Source organism: Gossypium hirsutum, chromosome A05, assembly GCF_007990345.1.
Source record: "Gossypium hirsutum isolate 1008001.06 chromosome A05, Gossypium_hirsutum_v2.1, whole genome shotgun sequence".
Lineage (NCBI taxonomy): Eukaryota > Viridiplantae > Streptophyta > Magnoliopsida > Malvales > Malvaceae > Gossypium > Gossypium hirsutum.
The window spans coordinates 84082535-84103729 of record NC_053428.1 but is presented as its reverse complement, the minus strand read 5'-3'; the positions used below and the strand labels follow the sequence as shown (position 1 = coordinate 84103729).

Below are 21195 nucleotides of genomic sequence, written 5' to 3'. Positions count from 1 at the left end.
CTATAAATACATGGACCAATAGAGCTATTAATACAACTTTTGAGAGATTATTATTCTGCCAAAAAATAGAGAGAATTTATTCTCAACTTATAAACATATTTTCTAGAATAACAATTTTACTGTTTTCTATTAAAGAAGGAATTTTCGTTTTCACCCCAAAAAGAGAGAAAACCTTTTCTAGTTTTGTTTTTCAATTTAATTGGTTCGAGCCTACACTCAAAGCAATTCGTGATACGAGAGTAGCAGAGAAGATCGTTTGGTTGAATGTTGGAAAAAATCAAGGATCCGTTTATCTAAAAACACATATACATATTCGGTTAAAGTTTATTTCTATAAATATCACAAATCAGATCGGTTTTCAAAATTTTAATTTTTTGCTGTGCAAGAAAACTGTTTTCAAACCGGATATTTTCCAACAATTGGAATCAAGAGCCAGGTTGTGCTATGTTTATGGTGTAAGCTAAGGGTGAGTATTCGATTGAGTCGAGTTGAATCGAGTAAAAAAAATTCAAGTTAGTCGAGTTGACAAATCCCATTTTAGCAACCAAACCCTATTTGAATTTTTTTCGAATCAAATCGAATCAAGTAAAAAAATTTCGAGTTGAGTTAACGGATCATATTATTTATACTTAATGTTGTGTTTACATGGACCGATTATTTAATTAGTAGATGAAGTATAAGATTATTTAACTACATAAACAATATAATTGTTTTACCTTTTAACTTAATGAGTAAATATTTATCAAAACGATGAAATTTTGTCTTTTAACTTAATGATTTTGAATTTTAACTTTAGAAAAGGTAAATATTTATCAAAACGACGTAGTTTTTTCTTTTCTTATTTGGATTTTCGGATAACTCGAATTGTGTAATTCATATTCGAGTTGAACAGAAAAACTTTATTTTTTATTCGAGTTGATCCAAATAACTTGATTAACTCAAATAACTCAAACTATTTAATTCAAAATTTGAATTTTTTATTGAGTTTTTCGAATCGAATTGAATTGAATTTTGCTCACCTCTAGTGTAAGCCAAGACTGAATCTCTCTTCATCTTGTGTTATTAATATTTTATAAGATATGACATTATTGTAATTATTCGCATGTTTAGAGAAATGTATGTGAATGAATACAATATTGTATATTTGTTATATAATTATTATTTTTTGCCAAGGTTGTGGTTCTTAGTTAATAGACCATTGACTAGTCTCCACATAGGATTATTTTTATTTATAGAATTCTTGTGAGTTGGAAATGAAGATAAGGCATAAATGTAATTTTTCCAAAAAGGAGTCTATGATGAGGAGAAGATGGAGTGATGGTAGTTGAAGACACAATGAATGCCTTGTGATGAAAAACTATGTAATTTTTGTTTTTCATTTATTTTTCTAGAAATAGAACCATGGAAACCTTGGTTGACAATTTTATTTAATTACCCATCTCTTTATATTTGTTTAATAATTATTTATGATATAATTGTGATATATATGTATGAGATGATCCACAGTGATCTATCAAAGATAAGAAGTGTGGTAATGAGAAAATACATGTCTTGTATTGTTCCATTCACTTCTTTAGGTTATTCAATTACTGTGAGAAGTGTGATAATAAGAAGGTGCATGTCTAGGATTGGATCTGGTAAGGTAAACTTGGTTTTTAAGTGGTCAAATACAACTCACCTCCCTTTCTTGGGAACCTACTTGGTGCATAGTTTACATTCACTTTTTCAGTTTTTCCCTTAAAAGAAAAATTGTGGTGAATTAAAATTGTTTGATTGAATCTTGTGAATAATTGAATGTGAATATTATAAAATTACCATAGCATGTCATGCATACATGAGATAAGCTTGCCATATAGTTTAGGCAAGAATGCCACATGTACTTGTCATGTATATATTGATCACACATGATTGAAACTAGAAATTATAAAAGCCTTGCATGTTTTTTAACATATTGAGTGGGAGAAGGTTCTTAAACAAGATCTACGACCTCCATCAATGTTCTTTTGTGATGACATGACAAGTGCACTACCCCACGATAGGATTTCTATGTGGATTTCACTGAGGAGATTTCTTGAAGGTAAGAAGAATTATTTTATGATTGAATGATAATTGGACTGATCCTTGTGGTAGGCATTATCATGTGATAGGCCAAGATTTTCTATCTTCAAAAGAGGGCAATTAGTTAAAGCATGATATTGGGTGATATTGTCCCATGATGACTCATTTGTGGTGCATGATGTGATAAGTGTTGAGTTGATGGTTATACACTCAAGATATTCTAATTAAGTAACTCCCCATGGAGCTATGCTTAGCGTTACATGATTATTAGTACGTATGAATCCTAAGGAATTAGGTTCATGTACTAATTGGATAGAAATATTCATGTTCTTACTAGTTGTTCATCCCAATGTGACTTGATTTAATAGGTGTAAGAATTATTGTTGCAACGACTTACAAATGTTTTCAAGGTTTAATGTAAGATACATGTATCATCTTAATGCATATCGTAATGTTGCAAAACGTTTTCAAACATTTGCTTAATAAAAAGATATTAACATATGAATGTTTTATTTTCAGTTAAAAAATGACACAAACTCCCTTATTGTACATACTCACTGAAAACAATTTGAACGAAAATAACTATAAGGAATGAAAAAGGAACTTGATAATTGTCTTGATCTGTGAGAAACTTAAAATAGTTATTGATAATAAGTTCCCACCGACCATTCAAGCTGAGGCTAGAAAATGCTGGGAAGTTTCTGATGAGATAACTCGTTGCTACATGCTGGCAAGCATGACTAGTACTCTGTATAAGCAACTGGAGAGCTATAAGACTACTAAAGTGATTGTAGATAAGCTAGAATACATGTTGGGAGGCCAAGCTACCTTGGCTCGATAGTTTGCCATAACTATCTTGATGAATGCCAAAAAAAGGCCATTACTTTGGTTAAAGACCATGTGATCACTCTTATGGGCTACTTTGCTGAAGCTGCGGACAATGAGGAAAATTTGGACCAGAACAGTCAAATTGAGATGGTGTTCAAAAGCTTGTCAAAGGATTTTGCTAGTTTTAGGGCTGCATATAATCTTGGAAACAAAAACTTGATGCTTAAACAACTTATGATGTAGTTTCAATCCTATGAGTTGATATTGAACGACAATCAGTCGGTTAGAATAGAAAAAGTGAATATAGTCGTTGCTTCTTCCTCAAAAGGGAAGGGAAAGCACGCTAAGAAGGGTAATGCTAATATCTCTCTACCACCAAAAGTGGAAAGGAAGAAAACCGAAAAGCCTAAATACTTATTTAAGCCTAAATACTTCTTCTACAGCAAGAAAGGGTACTTCAAGACAAACTGTAAAGAGTGCAAGAAAATCATTTTCAAATCGGATTTTCCAACATCAAGGTCATTACCATGGATCAAAATGACTTTCAAACATAATTAAGATTTCGTACATTCAAGTTTGTTCCAAAACTATAACAACCTTACCCGAATCGTTCATCGAATCTATGTTTGGGGTGTCACAACTAGATTGGGTTCACGTACAATATTAGAATTCATTATTTAAAAATCAAACTGTTTTACCTATTTATAGAACTTACATTAGAGACAAATATTTTTAAATAAGGTTTACTGTCTGAACCCCAAACTCTAAGGGCATTACATATTTACAAATATATATTTAATACCATGTCGAAGTCTCTAAAGGTACCCATTTCATATGTGCATGACACTCCACTGATAGAGCTCATTGATCCAACACTGCCTAGCTTGATCCTTCATCGAGTCTCTTACTCCGCAAATCTTGCAAAACACAGGCCACACTTTGGTAAGTTTGGATTAACTTAGTGAGTCTCTAAATTACTTGAAATTAGACCCATCTTCGAGGGGTTAAATAGAAAGAAACTACAATACAACTAACTCTTTACTTATATGAGTAAAGCCTCTTAAACTCATGGTTGTAGGCTCTGAGTTATTCCAAATCCCATCCATTTACAGATAGATCACTAAGCGAATTACCTTATTAATCCTATCGACCCACAATTAGTCTTGGCGCATTCCTCGGATGTCTCACCATTTCCGTGGACTCCATTATTTCCTTTACTTGTATTCATTCTTCTATTTATTCCTAGTGTGGACTTTTCTTTCCAACATATTCTTATAAGGTAATCTCTTAGGTTTGCCCTCCTAAAAGTCTTTGGATATGTTTCCCTTTAGCGAAAATTTTGACTTTGTTTAGTCTATGGTGGATTCCTTATCTTACCATAGTCCAGAAGGACTTGCTGATGTCCCAACTGTTGAGATAGCTATTGAGGTCCCCCGCCACTCTGGCGGACTAGGTTCCATTTGGGATGCTTAGTGGTTGGATTATTTCCTTGTAATCATTCTTATTCGAGACACCATGCTTATAAGTCTAACATATCCATCTGCCGTGGGTCACTTTGACCTATTGTACCCAACATATTATCATTGGAGTTCACAATTTTTCTAACATGCTGGTTCCTTACTCAAACAAGCCATTTGGCTAATTCTTCCTCATTAGTTTTCCTTTACTAAGGAATAGTCTTGACAAAAATATCTATCACTCGGTCTATTATTTTTAATTCTTCATATACGACGAGTTCTAACTATCTCTTCTTTCATTGTAGATTAACCGGCGTACTTTAGGTTGAATTTCTAGTTTACAAGAATTAAGCACCCTTTGGTGGTTCTTAATGGCGGATCTTTAACTGCGATCCCCGGTTAGGCTATCTTTCATTCACCTATACCCCAGGCACCACTGGTGTATAAAATCCCTTGATTATTTCTTGTTGGATTACCACACATATGCCTTACTAGCTTTCACAATTGCTATTCTAACAGTCTTTTCCCACTTTTATTACATTTTCCATTCGTTGGGGATTCCTTTAACCCGTTGGAGAATTATTTTGCCTTATACTTCCACTTTCCTTTTACCTATTTTTCCTTGTTTGCAACGCTTCCCACGATGACCATCATGATTGACTACCCTTGTTTATTGTTTCGGCAAACTACCCCATGTATAGTGTCCTGGCGAACTCCACAAGCTTTAGTAGTAGAGCTATGGTTTTACTTGTCAAACCCAATGTTTAATGTCCTTGTAGACTCCATTGGTTGCCATAGTTGAGCTATGACCTTACACCTCATAATCCCTATGTTTACGATCCTGGTGGGCTTCATTGTTTTTATTGTCCTAGTGGACTATACTGGTTTTCATAGCCCGACTATGGTCTTACACCTTTAAACTCTTAGATGTGTCATCCTGAAAGCCCTTATCGTTGTTGTGGTATCACCCCATAGAGCCTATTGACCGACGTCACGATGATGCTCTATGAAACGTAAATATTGTCGTCATGGTGTCATCCCGAAGGACATGTTTCACATTTCACCTTGGTGCTCAAACACCGAAGTGACCCTCCTGTAAGGCTCGAAGCTTCGCACATCGCGGTTTGTTCCCAGCAATCTTGGATGGCGGAATCTTAACGGAATTCCAATTTTCCTTTTTCCTATTCCTCCATTCATCATCCTAACCTTGATGCTTGAACACCGCAGTGTCACCTTTACAAGGCCTTGAGCTTCGCACATCACAGGTGCACACAACAACACCGTATTGTGGTATCTAACATAATCACCCTCTTCCAATCCTTACTCCATCTAACCTTGATTGTAGATAGACTTTGATCTCGACCATCGATGTAATTTAAATTGTACTGTTTGATTGGGGGAGTTCAATCATAAATAGAGACCTTATTCTTCATTTGTAATTACTTAATTGTATTTCTTCAAAGTAATATAACACTTTTGAGAGGATTTACTAAAACACTTGGTGTTCTTAGTTTTCTTGTGGCTTTTCTGTTCACTTTTTACTTCTTCGTTTGAGAGTTTATTTTCGTTTTAGTTCGGTGTCTTAAAGAATTTATTTGAAAATGCTTGCATTCTCGAGTGATAGGTTGACTTAGACAAATTTAAAGTAAAAGAATTGCCTAAAGTCACGCGATTTTTCAGACTAAAGTTAGACGTAGTCATGAGTAACATAGACAACAAAAATCTTTAGCCTACCGAAAATGGTCCTTATTGAAGACCTATACTAGTGATTTAAAAGTATGGAGAAGGCAAATGGTTAATCAAATAAACTGTAGTTTGAAATGCCTGTGACCAAATTGCGTCGAAATCGAAATATGATGAAAAAGGGTGACACCAATTTCTACATCAAATTAACTTACTTTCACTGTTATTACAAACTCATGCACTGCAGTACAAACTAAAAGGTCAAAAGCGCCTCAACCTACAAAACAAGACTAACCATGCTTAATTATGCATAATAAGACAATCACAGACCAATATGTAAAGTCTTCATATTGTGTGCACAAAATGAAAAACTTCTTGCATACGGCAACTGGCAAAAGGAAATTTTATTACTTAATGCAGCACCTAGTAATTAAGAATTTTGTGTTTCAAGCTTGAAACGTTCTTGAACAGAAGAGATGTAAGTAGCAGCCTTAATATCAACACTTTCATCACCAGTAACGCCGAAGAAGTTGTCGATTTGGCTCAAATTTTCTCGGTTCTTGTCACCTGGTACAATGTATGAGATCTGTTTTGGTTGGGAAATCATGTAATCCTGGTGAACTCGAAAGCTGATCGAAGCTGATGTCGAAGAACCTTGGTTTGGCTTCACCTTGCTGCTGTACTGCCTAGTCGGTACCCCTTTAACTGCTCGGTAGAATGGCGTCAGTTTCCCCTTGAAGAACCCTCGACGCTTGCTGTTGGACTCCATGTTAATACCTGTCTAGCTATTTGACTTGAGATCAGTTGATGAAATGATAATTACTGAGTAGTATCGGAAGACACGGGTAGGGTGGCCTCATATAGTAGTTGCTTGTGCACTGTTTCATTGCCTGAAAAACCAGTTTCAGAGAAACATGGAAATTTTTAATGCAATGTGGTCCCTTAAGTATATATATATATATATAGAAGAATAATTTTGCATAATTTTACCTATATATTCCAATCATTTCTTAACAGTTCTAAAGACTTTGTTGGATACGGAAACTTGTAAAGCAGATTATGTTTTTTCTTTCCGGGGCATATATTTATAAATAATTATATATGCCTTATAGATGTTTTTTTTTATAAATTATAAGAGGAGGAAAAAATTCTAACAACAACGCAATTAACACGATTAAAATCAGGCCACATTTAAAGTGGTAAACACTCTAATTATCAAATCAACACAAATTTATATGCCTTAAAAGATATTAAGTTATTAGGGATGCTTTCTATATTTTATGAAAACCGCTAGCCTACAGATATATTTTATTATTATTAGGGGAATCAGTGCCAAATTGGCTACGAGAATGCCTTTATCAGTTAGGCAAAGCAGTAGATCCTACCAAATACAATCTGTTTCTTCTCTCTGATTTGCAATTGTTACGACTTTTAGAGAGCTCATTTGCATCCAGCTAGCTACCAATCTTCTTGCCTTAGCTCGAAAGGCACCAACATTGCCCAATTTTGGCAGAGGCAAGACTTCCCGGCTGAGGCTGCTACATGCCTAATATGCTCGACAATAATGGTTTGCAAGATATTTTTCATTTTGATTCATTGCATCTCATAATTATGTTCCCAAAATAAAAATAGCGTGGATGTTCAATTTATTATAAAATATTTTATTATTTTTTTAAGAAAAATATAGCGATTTTAGATTATTTAAAAAAAATGATAAACTTTCTTTCTCTAAAATATATGCTATCATGTCAAATGATGGGTTCGTTATGCATGTGACATAATACTTAAAACTACTCATAGTCTTTTCCAACCCATAAATAGAAGGATAACGTGCTTCAACGCACTTGAACCTACATCCTTTTACATTGGCAATAATACCCATATCAATTTAACTAATGTTTAATCGACCAATATTATTATTTTTAAAATTTAAAAAAGTGAGATTTTTCTTTGCAAGGATATAACAGTTTTGGTAAATGCTTGAATCATTCTACCCAAGTATATAAAATTACTATTTCACTCTTACTTATAACTATTAAAAAGATAAACAAAATATAAAAATGTATAGTAGAATAAACTCTAAATTCTTCTAATTTATATTTATAACAATTAAAAGGATAAAATTACAGTTTGTTGTATAATAAAATTGAGTATTCTATAATTTTTTTAAATAAAAAAATCAAATTGGGGCTGATTGTATTCAATATCTTGCACGAAGATGATAATAATTTTCAAAAATTACACCTCCATAATAGGATGATGGATGGTACCACAAAGTATGTAAATTATAAAATAGTTATGAATTTAACAACATTAATCTATTAATCTGTAAGATCGAAAATGCATCTTCATTTAAGATGACCCTTGTATGTTACTGCAATTTTTTTCTGTAATTAATGCAATTTCGATCTCTGCCTGTCAATTATTACATTTCTTATTGTCATTGGTTGATTATTATAGTAGAGGTTTTCAACTTGAAACTAAAGAAACTTTACACCAACAAGCAAACTCAAACATTAGTCCAATCGGTTCATTTCATGCGATCACTCTTAAAAATTTTACTTCCAACATATCTAAATTTAAACCCGAACATCTACAACCCTTTATCTATCCCTAAGCTGCAGCCTCAATCAGCTTTTGATGCCACCTTAATTCCTCTATGTTAAAGACATATTCCGGTACTATCCGTCTCCGCTTTTTGCACGGTAGGGCAAGTTACGGTTTGAGTATACAATAGTGACCTTTGCAACTTGGCTTGTCTGCTTTACTCTTCGATGAACAATAAAGTGATAAAATTTCCATGTTTTGGATGTTCATGGATAAGAGATAAATATTCTGGCTTCTTTTACCTTATTGACAGTTCGGTCATGGCATCTCAACAAGTGGTTATTGTGGCTTAGATTCTTGAACTTTTTCAATTTTGTCTTATGTACCGTTTAGCCATTTGAAAAGCACCCATGACTAAAAGATTAGTCACCACTATCAATAATAGACACCTTAATTTCAAAAAAGAACATAAAACATAATACTCACTTACATATAAATATTGAGGTAAAAATTTGTATGGAAACCCTTTATAATTGAAACATACTATAATTGAAACATAAGCACAGTATATATATTAATATTAAAATTAAGCATACTTTTACTTGAATTATCCATTAAATTTATCTTCACTTTTAAAATTTAAATTTTCACCTAACATATGCAATATTTATCATCTAAAATAACTTATCCTATTTTAAAAGAATTATATAGTTTCTTTTATTTTAGGTCTTTTTAAGTATTTAATATAAAAAATTAAATATTTAAAATAGTATACCATCTCAATTAATTACTGAAATGATATACTAAAGGTGGTGGAGGGTGGTAGAGAGGCAACAGCACCACCTTTTTCCGACATGTCAGCAGTAAGTTAAAAAATGATTTTTTTATTGAAGAAGGGTAGTTGGTAGGCAGCACCGAACAAAACCCCTGACCCGAATATAGATATATAAATGAAACCCAAGGAAGGCTAGCTGGTGAAGCCTACCTGACATGCGGCACCAGAATTTGTTAAGCCTTCCTGACAGGCAGCACTAGCTTCCTGGAAGGCTACTCCTACTGTTGCTGCTCAATGATGCGATGAGACCCTTAAGGGTCTCGTGAAATTTAGTTGTTTGGGACCTTATAACAATTGTCCCCTAATGTGAAAAAAAAATAGAGGAAGAGAAGAGAAGAGAACAAGAAGGTAAAAAAGAAAGAAAAAGAGACTAGCATAATAGAGAAGAGAAGAGAAGGAGAAGGAGAAGGGGAAAAAAAGAGAATAGTAGAGAATATAGAAGAGAAAGAAAGGAGAAGGAAAGGAGAAAGGGAAAAAAAACATCTAGGCTATGTTTATTTTAGGGTTTTAACAAAAAGAGAAAAGATTTATGGTTTTGTTTAGGGTTTGAAAAAAAAGGATTAAGAGGTTCTTCTTTAGGGTTATAAACAAAAAAATGGGCTTAAAAAATTAAAAGAGGATTCATTTAGGGTTTTTAAAAAAATAAGTTTATTATATACTGAAATAGTAAATGAACCAAACTGTTTAGTAGTTCAGTAATTATATTATTAGTGTACTATATTTATTGTATACTGAAATAATATTAATATGCTTTGATAATTATTTAAAATGGACCACTTAGAAATTAATTATCAAAATGTGTTATTCTGAACAAATTGTTAGGGTCTTCCATTTCTTTATTTTAATATTGCTTATCCTATTATTGGGATAAAAAGGCCCAAATAGAAATTATTTACCTACTGAATTGTGTTATTTGCAATAAACTAATTGAACTCAATTTTTTTTTAAAATTGCATATATCTAAATGGGGTCTTTGATTAATGATGATAATCTCTTATAAAAAATTGTTAATGTGATGGTAATAAAATTGTTATTTGTTACTCACGGGTACCTTATAAAAAGTTCCACGTCATTTACGGAATTAAATTAGGTTATATTACCTATTTCGGTAATTTAATATTGTCAGGGCCCGTACCGCGCATTAAGGGGTCGTGTGAATAGTGTAGGCTATCTATCGGTTCAACGCCTTATTCCATACTTTGAGTTAACCGAATTTGGATCACTGACATTGATCCGGACGTTTGATTTGTGGTACAACTTAATATTTGCTTTTGTCGAGCGATAGAACTCAGAGACCCACACATTTCATTTGTTGTGTGGGGAGTGCACCATTACACTAGAGGATGTTGCACTGCAACTTGGGCTCCCAATCGATGGAAGTGTGGTTACAGGAGTAAGTATGATCTCTGATCCGGCCGTCCTTTGCTATAACTTACTAGGAGTCTCATCCGGTGATGTTGAGTCAAAATTTACAGGTTTAAGGTTTTCATGGCTGAAGGCTAATTTCGAGCATTTATCGAGTACTAACACTGAGTGGAAGATGATATGCGCCACTCAAGCATACATTATGCACATTATAGGGGGTGTACTCATGCCAGATGCAAACAACAACAAGGTCCACTTGATGTATTTTCCCTGTTGACTGGTTTGCGTAACGTCCGTTCGTATAGTTGGGGTTTAGTAGTACTAGCTATGTTGTATTACTAGCTTTGTTAGATGACAAAGCCTTGTGCTGTGGACATAGGCGAGTACCTCATATTGTTATAGTCTTGGGCGCTTTATCGGATGTCTTTCTTGGCATCAGTTAGTCACCAAACATATGTATTTCCACTTGTGAGTAGGTGATAAAATTTAAGCATTATAATAATAATTTGACATTTTTTGTGTAAATTTGTTCTAACAAGTTTTCTTCTTTCGTAGATAGAGTACCAATCCGGGTATTGAGAGGTCATACACGGTTCTGATATACCATTAGATAATTAAGACACACACCGGGGAGGGGGTAAGTTATTTGTGACATGCACTTTGTTTATCTTATTTAACTTATGTTACTATAACCATGTTACTAATTGTGCAATTCATTTGGATACCCTATTCCTTCTCAGACATTGTGACTGTTATTCCCGTGTCTGCTCACATCCACTCACACCTGTGGTGGATTAATGCATTCATTATCAATTTTCAGATAGTGGAGTGGTATTTTGGGGTTCGAGTAATGCGAAAATTTGGGTACATATAGTACATCCCAAAATCGCTAGTGGAATTGGGGAATATCTACGAAGTTAATAAGAGGGGAAACAAGGATTGAACTGGGCAATAGCACATCAACAATATATTGTAGTGTGGAACAACTGAATGGGGTGGAGACCTCATATGAATCTTTCTTTCAATTTGGAGTCCTCATTAGAGTATATATAATAGTACTTCAAGATGGGAAAACTGTATTTATTTGATGGGCAATCGATGGTAGTCCCCTCGCACATGTCATGACTTGGGCAACCCTCCCATCCCTTCCTACATCCACCTCATACACCCAAACTCGAGCTTGAGCCCTCGTCCGAGCTAGGTCCTATCTACCTGCACAAGCGACTTGCAGTGGGGAAATGCATGAACGCATGGATCAAACGTCTAGAACACCCGGTGAAAGATTCTTCTTCCTGGTTGTAGTTGGTCATCTGGGTCGTAATAAATTAGTGTGTTCAACTCAATTACAGTCTCCAACATGTTCTCCCGCATAGCTGCCATCCACCTATATAGTTCATTGAACGACACATCCAAATATTTGTACAACTACTCCATTGCCATCTATTTTGCTATCCATGCTTTCTAGTATGATACTTGGTATTAGAATTATGCTTGCATTTCAACAATTAGTACTGAAACTTTAATTGTTGCCATGTCTTTGACCATTAGCATGATGCATGTGCAGATAGTTTTGGAATTAAGTTTCCGATGATCTTCTATCATATGTATTGAAGTGCATGTGTGAGGCCTAACAAATTTTCGTATCTCACATATTTGCGACTTCTGGATAAATGCGGCTCATACCTGCCAATTGCAACCTTCTGTCGATCTCTGACACTCCCCAATATGTAATGTTGGTTTAGATTGGGTGACTTTGTAGTCCATTGACACATTTATGCTATGCCACTTAATGGAAAATACACACTCTTCCTTGGTTGTGAATTTTTGGCCCACGAACAAGCCCTCAGGTTCGGAATCTACGACCAGCCGATGAGAAGGTAATATATCAGGGTACTTCGGGAACTCGGCTACATGCGTTGCATCAGGGTCTATGAGCGACATGTGTGCCCTAGGATCATTGTGTATCACAATGCATCGAATCGGGTTCTCGACTAAAGACGCTTTAACATTTTTATCGTCATTCGCGTCTTTGTCATCGATATCATCCGGGACCTCATCCAGATCGGGATCATTATAGACCTCGTGATTAGAAGGATCACTATTATCATATCCATCATCACCATCCTCATCAGTCTCAAACACCAGTGGATGTATTTGTAAACGGGGGCCCAGGTTCTGGTTCTCAGTTGTAGGTGTAACATTCAGATCGATGTCAACCCTGCGGACAATCGATTGACTATCAATGTGCGATATCGAAACCACCATACACGGATCTTGAACTCCATGTTCTTCACCTAATGGAGTGGGATCTTCAGCTGGCTCCACATCATCTAACTCAACAAATAACTAAATCAGTGTATTTTAGTGGCTTTGATTCCCACAATAAAGAGCAATGATTGTCTCCACATCTTCGTCGTTTACAATATCCATCTCGGTGAATTTGATGGGATCTGTCAAAAGTGGAAACTTGTAAAAAAGTTTTGAGATCTTTCTCCCACAACGTCTAACAATTTTTACATTAATAACTTCCTTCATATCATCAATTGAGACATTTCTATTAAATCTTATTGCTATTTGTTGGCGGCATTCAAATATATGTCCAATTGTTATTGCCAAAATTAGTCTATCGAAATAAACGCAGACAGAAAATTGATTATCCATCTTCAATACTAAATCTGTTAAAAAAGAAATAAAAATTCTCAATATAATTTCAAGCAAAAAAATTATTGTAAAAAAAGTGAATTTCATATCTACTAACCTTGTGACTTCTTCTCTGTCTGTTTACTTTTCTTCTACAAATTTTTTTTTGCTATTCTTGAATTTTCAAAAAAGTTTCACACAAAACACTGGTTAAATTCTGGTATGGCTTAACTGGTGCCATCTCTAAGAAGGGCTTCATGCCATTAGTACAGCTTATGACATGGGTACCACTAGTGCCACCTATGACATGGGCACTACTGGTGCCACCTACGATATTGGCACCACCAAACATATTACGTATTTGACCTAGACCCATATTTAACCCATATAAAAGACCCATTTTGGTGCTGCCAATCAACAAACCTTCACCCAATATATATTTTTTTTGTTTAACGGTGGATGACATGTCTCAGAAAAGAGGGGTGGTGCCGTCTTTTTGACACCCTCCACCACTTCTACTATACCATTTTCGTATTTAATTGAGATGGTATACCATTTTAGATATTTATTAATTTTTTATATTATATACGTAAAAAAGCCTTTATTTTACCAATCCATATAAATGGCTAAATAAGGCTTATATGGCATTTTTTTATTAGCCTATTTTTTTAAATTAGGGGAAATAAGCCGTTTTTAGAGAGTGTGTGAAAGTGCGTCTAGTTGGGTGTGCTTTCACAGACTCTCTCTCCTTAGATATTCTAAGGGTTAGAGTTAGGGTTTTAAAATTTTGTTAGGGTTAGGGTTAGGTTTTTTTAGGAATTAGGTTTAGGGTTTTAAGGGTGAAACAAAAAAAGTTTATAGGTAGATTTGAGGGGTCAATGATGCGTTAATACGCCTCAGGACACATACATTTCATATGTCATGTCAGGATAGGACCATTACCTTAGAAACCCATCCTATGGAAGTTAGGTTTTAGGGTGATAGTGCTTGATACTGTCATGAGTCAAATTTAAGTGGAGGTCCTAGTTAGCGGCTGTGATGCGGTCACGAGTTCGAGTACAACCAGGGGCTAGCTGGCAATTGTAATACGATCACGAGTTCAAGCTTTTTGGATTCCCGTAAATGATTCCTTATATATACCATACATAAGATTGAGGTCATAATCATAAGGAAAACAAAGGGTTTCTAGTGTTATCAACGTAATTGTTTTCTCTATTTCCAGGCAGCCAATATCTTTAACCTTTTATTATTACCTAAAGGCTGACACTGAAGTGGACAAAAAAGGGCTATTAGGAGGAGAGTGGATGTTTTGGCAGAAATAGAGGTCAATCTCCGATCTGCGTGATAGTGGTTGTACTTATTAATGAGTTATTTAATAACAAAAATCATTGCCAACCCAAAAGGAGCATCACCTTTACTCCGCCGAAATAGTCGCTACCTACTTGAGAGCCTTTTTGCATACATAGCGTTGTCGACCTTCGGATAAGAAGGAAGGTTAAAGATATCAACTGCGAGGATATAGAGAAAAAATTTATGCTAATTATAGTGAGAAGCCCTACAATTTTTCCCTATGATTATGCCCTCAAACTTCTGTATGGCATTTATAAGGTAACATTTTCGAGTATCCAAAAAGTTTGAGCTCGTGCCTGTGTAACGACCATCAATTGGCTCCCCCATTATACTCTGATCCATGACCGAATAATGGTTATCAATTGAGACCTCTACATAGACTTTCACCAGTGACCATACAAAGCATGACCATACAAAGCAAAATAACCTTAAAACTCGACGTCTACAGGATAGGTTTCGGAGGTAATGGTCCTATCTTGGCAAGATATATGAAATGTGTGTGTTTTGAAGCAAGATCGCATCACCGACGACTCAACACCTTGACTCAGAAATTTTTAACACTAAAGTAGGGAGCAAAACAGAGAGAGAAATATTGTAAAGTGGAGGGATGGAGGCCGAGAGAGATGATGTTTTAAGGATAATGGATTATGGAAAGGGTTTAGGGTTTCCCTTTTATAGGCGCGGGAAAGTTGAGATTGCAAAGGAAAATAATCTTTGTGTTCAAAAGCGCATTGTAGGACCAGTGTTTTCATCGAATATCTTCAAAACGTGCGTCAAATCTATAAAAAAATTCCCAAGATCAGATACTTCTTTTTTTTTGCAGACTTTATGAAAATGCTAGTGAAAACTCGTCCAGCTGGGTGAGCTTCCCTACTGACATGGTAGGAAATCACACCTAGCTAGGCACACTTTCTAGTAATACAGTGGAAAGCGTGTCCAATTAGGCGTGCTTTCCTACCATGTCAGTAGGGAAGCTCGCTCATTTGGATGAGTTTTTACTAACATTTTCATAAAGTTTGGTAAAAAAGTACGTAACCTCGGGAATCCCAAGTAAAATTTGAAGCATGTTTTGAGGCACTGGATACCTTCTGAATCATGTATATGATGAAATTATTTGATCTGTAAAATGCATTTTCGAGCACCGAAGAGCGTTTCATTATCATTATTTGATGAAAACGCGTAATCAAAAATGGATTTTGAAGCATGCATTCCCTCTCTCCTTGTTTTTTTTTCTATTAAAGTACCAAAATATTCAAAACTTAAGCACGTAACAAATTCATATCAAACATCAAAGAGTTGAGTTACGAGAATCATTTGCATTTCTTTGGCTAATCGTTCGAAGAAATTTTTTTTGTTCTAAATATCCAATTTGTTTTAAATTGAAATGTGTCAACGAGTATTGTCAACTTTGTAATACGAAAGTCAGGGTCATATTTGCAATAGCCCAGCCCGTGGGATTGGTTTTCAATCGTACCGTTTAATTGCATAAGCTACGGGCTAGAATCAGAAGAAAACTTAGGGGTTCAAGCCAAGGAAAAATTTTGAGCTTGCAATTTAGATATCTGGCATCGGTTGACCCTTTAAGTATGAGTTATTTGATGTGAAAGGTGAGCTCGGGCTGGAGGCGGTCATATCATCCACTGCTTAAGCCGAAATGCTGTAATGGAGTTTTATGTCGAGTTGCCGAGGCTGATGGAATTGGTCTATCTTCAACCATTGTTATGGCTAATGTTGGAACCGAAGTTGAAGCAGAAGGTCCTACGACACGGTTGTGTGGTTAGTTCACTGGTTTGTTACAAAGCTCCTACTATGATTTCCCCAAAACATGACAAAAGCCTTAGCCAAATGCATGAATTCCGTATTGAAGGGGATGGGTCATTTGTTGATAACCTCGGTTGCCAAAGAAACATACTTTCACCTAGCTGCCTTATGGAGAATCAGGTTTTTCCAAGAGAAAAAGATGAAGAAAACAACTTGATTAATCTTTTATTTATGATTAATAATTATCTAATTACATTTTTACCCTTTAAAGATTAACATAAAAATCTTAAAAGACTATACTAAACCGTCCGTTATAAAATTTAAGGTTTAATTACATTTTAAAACCCTCAATTCATGTTGTTATATCCATTTAATACATATAAACTAATAACGATTAACTTTTTTAATTTTTACGATTTAGTATGTTTCCTTAATTAATAATCCAAATGATAAAACTATTGTAACACCCCTAATTCATATCTGTCACCAGAATAGGGTTACGAGGCATTACCAGATAACACACCTCATTCACATACATTTATACATTCCTACTCAAAATCCATTCAAAACATTCACAATGTCCCTTGTAAGGCTCTACGAGACCTTAAAACATGCTTAGAAGTGGTTCAGGACTAAACCGATGACATTTTTAAACTTTGAGAAACTTAAAAATTTTTCAAACATATAAGGGTCACACGCCCGTTTGAACAGGCTGTGTGCCTCACACGGTCACAAGACATGCCCGTGTCACAGGCCGTGTGAAAACAGGGCATACATACTGACTTGTACCACACAGCCGATGATACGCCCATGTGCCATGGCCATGGGAAAATTGGAGAGGTTACTGACTTGGGTCATACGGCTGACCGCAGCCCATGTGCCAGCCTGTGTGCCACACACGACCAATAGACATGCCCGTGTGTCTAGGCCGTGCCAAACCTGTAGGATATACTGACTTTAATTCGAATGGTTACCCAGGGGACACACGGTCGTGTAGCATGACCATTTGTCACACACGACTGAGACACACAACTGTGTCTCTACCCGTGTGGACAAAAATAGGCCATTTGTAAAGCCAATTTGCCACCCTCAAAGCAACCTATATGGTACCATTTCAATACATATTTTAGCAACCAAAACATGCTATTCTATTCACATAGCATGCCATCTATCCACAACCATTTCAACTACTCAATTCCATATTAAAAAACATACCTAATTAATATGCCAAAATCATCAAGACTTACTTAAGTTCTAAATGCATTTCCTCATCAAATTATTATCTATATCATGACACAAATTTCACCATCTTATCATCTCAAAAATCAAACCACAGTATTCCAATCTTCCAAGCATTAATACATCATCTAATAATTAACCAAATGAACAACCATTTAGCTATATCAACAACTATGGCAAACATACCAAAACAAGCCAACATATAAGGCATTATATACATCACATATATCACTTATCAAACATATAATTCAAGCCAACTTAAATGGCTATACACACCAACACTTACAAGCCAAATCTCATGGCTAACATCATAAACATACCAAGATGACACTAGCCTATACATGCCATATACCATATATACGAAGCTCTCAAAAGTACCAACGAGATGATCAATAGTGTGATGATGTTTCCCGACGATCCCCGAGTCCGAGTTAGCTTCGATTATCTATAAAACAGTGAAAAATAAACACAATAAGCTTTAAAAGCTTAGTAAGCCATACACAAATAAATCATCTTATGAATCAATATCATTTCCATCAATTTAGAAGGATATGAATAAGTTCATTTAAATACACATTCAAGTTCACAAACCTTTCTCATTATACACATATTCAATATCATACTTGGATTTATCAAATACTTTCCTTTTCAATACTCATACGAAACTCCTCCTGAGTTAATTAATTCATTCACATATTTATTCTCGACTTGAGTTTTCCCGTTGAACCGTTCGGAATCGTTAAGGATACTAAAAAAATCACATAAGCTCGTACAAAGGCATATCCCAGATATGGTCTTACATGTTATCACATATCGATGCCATTGTCCCAAAAAAGATCTTACACGAAATTGAATAACGATGCCAATGTCCCAGACATGGTCTTACACGTATTCACAATGCAATACCAATGTACCAGACATGGTCTTACATGTAATCACATCTCGATAATCTAATGTCATGACATTCGTATCCTATTCTATTCCTAAGGTTCATACGGGACTTTCGGATGTCGTAACTTTGTCAATTCTTTCTTGTAATTTCTCATTCAATATTCATAACATTTCAATGACAAATAAACACATATAATTCAATTTAAAAATATTTATTTGCATATGAACTTACCTCGTAGTCGGAATAGACGAATCGGATTGATTACTCGATAACTTTCGATTTCCCTTGATCTAAATCCGATTTCTTTCTTTTAGGATCTATATGAATTAAAAATTAACTCATTTAATCACTTATTCATTCAATTTCATCCAAAAATAACTATTTGAGCATTTTTTCACTTTAGCCCCTAAAGTTACACATTTATTCAATTTAGTCATTATTTCAATAAACACAAAATTACACCAATTCATTACAAATCCATGTGTGCCAAATTTCATATAACTTCATAACATTCCATATTTATCAACATTTCACACATCTAACCCTTCAATTTACACTTTTCACAATTAAATCCCTAATATGCATTTTTACTCAAAATCACTTTACAAAACATGTATATTGAACACCAAACTTTCATATTTCATCATCAAACATCCAAAAACACATGAATTTATCAATAGCAACTTTCAAAATCATCAACATTTTCAAAAATTGAGGCATGGGCTAGATAGTACTCAAAGCAACGATCGCAAAAACATAGAAATCATCAAAAATCGAGCTAAAACCATTGCTCAATCAAGCTAGAGAAGTGCCAAAATTCAAAAGCTTCAAAACTTATCTTCCTTTCTAATTTTTATTTGACAAAGATGATGATTAAAACATGATTTTGATTTTTGCTTTTACTTATTATATGTTAATTTACTAAATTACACATTTAACCTTAGTTATATAACATGAAAACTAAATAATACATGTCCATAATGGTCCACTCAAGCTATTAATGGTCTAATTACAACATAAGGACTTCCCATTTAATAATCCATGGTAATTTGGTACTTTTAATTTATAGCATGCTACTTTTTTATTTTATGCAATTAAGTCCTTTTTCTCAAATATTAAACGATAAAATTAGCTCACGAAATTTCCACACAGACATATTCACATACTGTGAACACAAAAATAATATTAAAATAATTTTTTGATCTCAAATTTGTGGTCCCGAAACCACTATTTTGATTTAGCTAAAACCAGGCTGTTACAAATACTAAAGCAAATTTTAATACAACACTCTACTAACCTTGTAAATATTAAATAAATAATATTTTCTAACTCACAAGTCGGACTTGTGGTCCCGAAACCACTGTTTCCAACACACTGAAAATAGGTTGTTATAAGGATAACCCCTCACCCGGTCTAGTTGCCAGACCTTAGCTATAGGATACTACAACAGTACCACTTGCACTTTTGTTACAACACACATGTTGACGCAGCTCGTGTATTGAAATAGTTCACAGATCAATACAAATCACAGATTTCCATAGCATGCATATTATTACTTTAGAGACCAGCTCGTACTTAGTTACTTTACAGAGAGCACACACATACACACTATGCAAAGTCAGTTCACACATAAAAACTTTAATGAATCAGTTCGCACACACTTGACAAAACTGGCTCGCATATACATTACAAAGTCAATTAGCACATGAATACTTACAGAATCAGTTCACACATATGTTACAATGACAGTTCGCACATTTACATGTCCACACATTGACACAACTTGTATATAAACACAATTCACATATAAACATAGATCTTTTATAAACACAACTAGTATATAAAAAAAACTCGCATATATATAGTGCTCGCATATAAACAAATCTCGCATATAAACACAGCTTGCATATAAACACCACTCGCATATAAATATACCTCGCGTAATAAAACCACCCGCATATAAATATAGCTCACATCTAAACAAAACTTGCTTATACACACGGCTCACATATAAACACAGCTCGTATATTGTCATAGGTGAATAGGTGATCACATATACCTAATAAGACCTAAATACATTTGCCAAGTATTCAAGAGTAACAATGTCAATCTTGTTAATGCTTCTTTCACCGCTTGCAAAATTTCCAACAAACAAAAATATGTATATGACATATAGTCATTCAAAGTCCAAGCTACATTCATGATCCAGAACGTAACAACCTGATTTTCAATGGTGTTGAAAAACGATGGTTTTGAAACCCAATTTTCGACAAGTGAGCCCATAAATATCATTATTTAATATTTACAATTTTATTTTGAATTATATTGAATTTTGGTTTAGAATTTTTATTGAATTGATAATTAATTAAGGAACAAGTGTAATGACCCTAAAGTCAATGGTGTCAGAAATTGAGGTATCAAGACATCATTTCCATAAATCGATCCCTAAATATCTTTATTAAATATTTACGGAGTTATTTTATAGGTGAATTGAATTTTGTATAAGTAATTTTATTGAATTAGTGACTAATTAAGGTATA

The 21195-nt window shown here is 34.5% G+C and overlaps 2 protein-coding genes across 2 annotated transcripts; one reads left to right on the top strand and one right to left on the bottom strand.

Annotated features, from left to right (window-relative positions):
• The first annotated feature begins 2013 nt into the window (after positions 1-2013).
• Positions 2014-3129, top strand: LOC121228961 (uncharacterized). The gene is made up of 3 exons (XM_041112008.1): positions 2014-2077; positions 2700-2842; positions 2935-3129. The coding sequence occupies exons 1-3, from the start codon at positions 2014-2016 to the stop codon at positions 3127-3129; spliced, it is 402 nt and encodes a 133-aa protein (XP_040967942.1).
• A 3051-nt stretch (positions 3130-6180) lies between these two features.
• Positions 6181-6928, bottom strand: LOC107961137 (uncharacterized). The gene has a single exon (XM_016897366.2). It carries the CDS (start codon positions 6793-6795, stop codon positions 6457-6459), a length of 339 nt encoding a protein of 112 aa, XP_016752855.2. The 5' UTR covers positions 6796-6928; the 3' UTR covers positions 6181-6456.
• Positions 6929-21195: the final 14267 nt, after the last annotated feature.

Excerpts from the sequence above, each read along its gene's own strand:
- LOC121228961 (XM_041112008.1), top strand. The coding sequence starts at position 2,014 with ATGACAAGTGCACTACCCCACGATAGGATTTCTATGTGGATTTCACTG. Across the intron at positions 2,078-2,699 it reads ACTGAGGAGATTTCTTGAAG|TTATTGATAATAAGTTCCCA; the intron begins GTAAGAAGAATT and ends AACTTAAAATAG. Across the intron at positions 2,843-2,934 it reads AGAGCTATAAGACTACTAAA|GCCATTACTTTGGTTAAAGA; the intron begins GTGATTGTAGAT and ends TGCCAAAAAAAG.
- LOC107961137 (XM_016897366.2), bottom strand. The coding sequence starts at position 6,795 with ATGGAGTCCAACAGCAAGCGTCGAGGGTTCTTCAAGGGGAAACTGACG.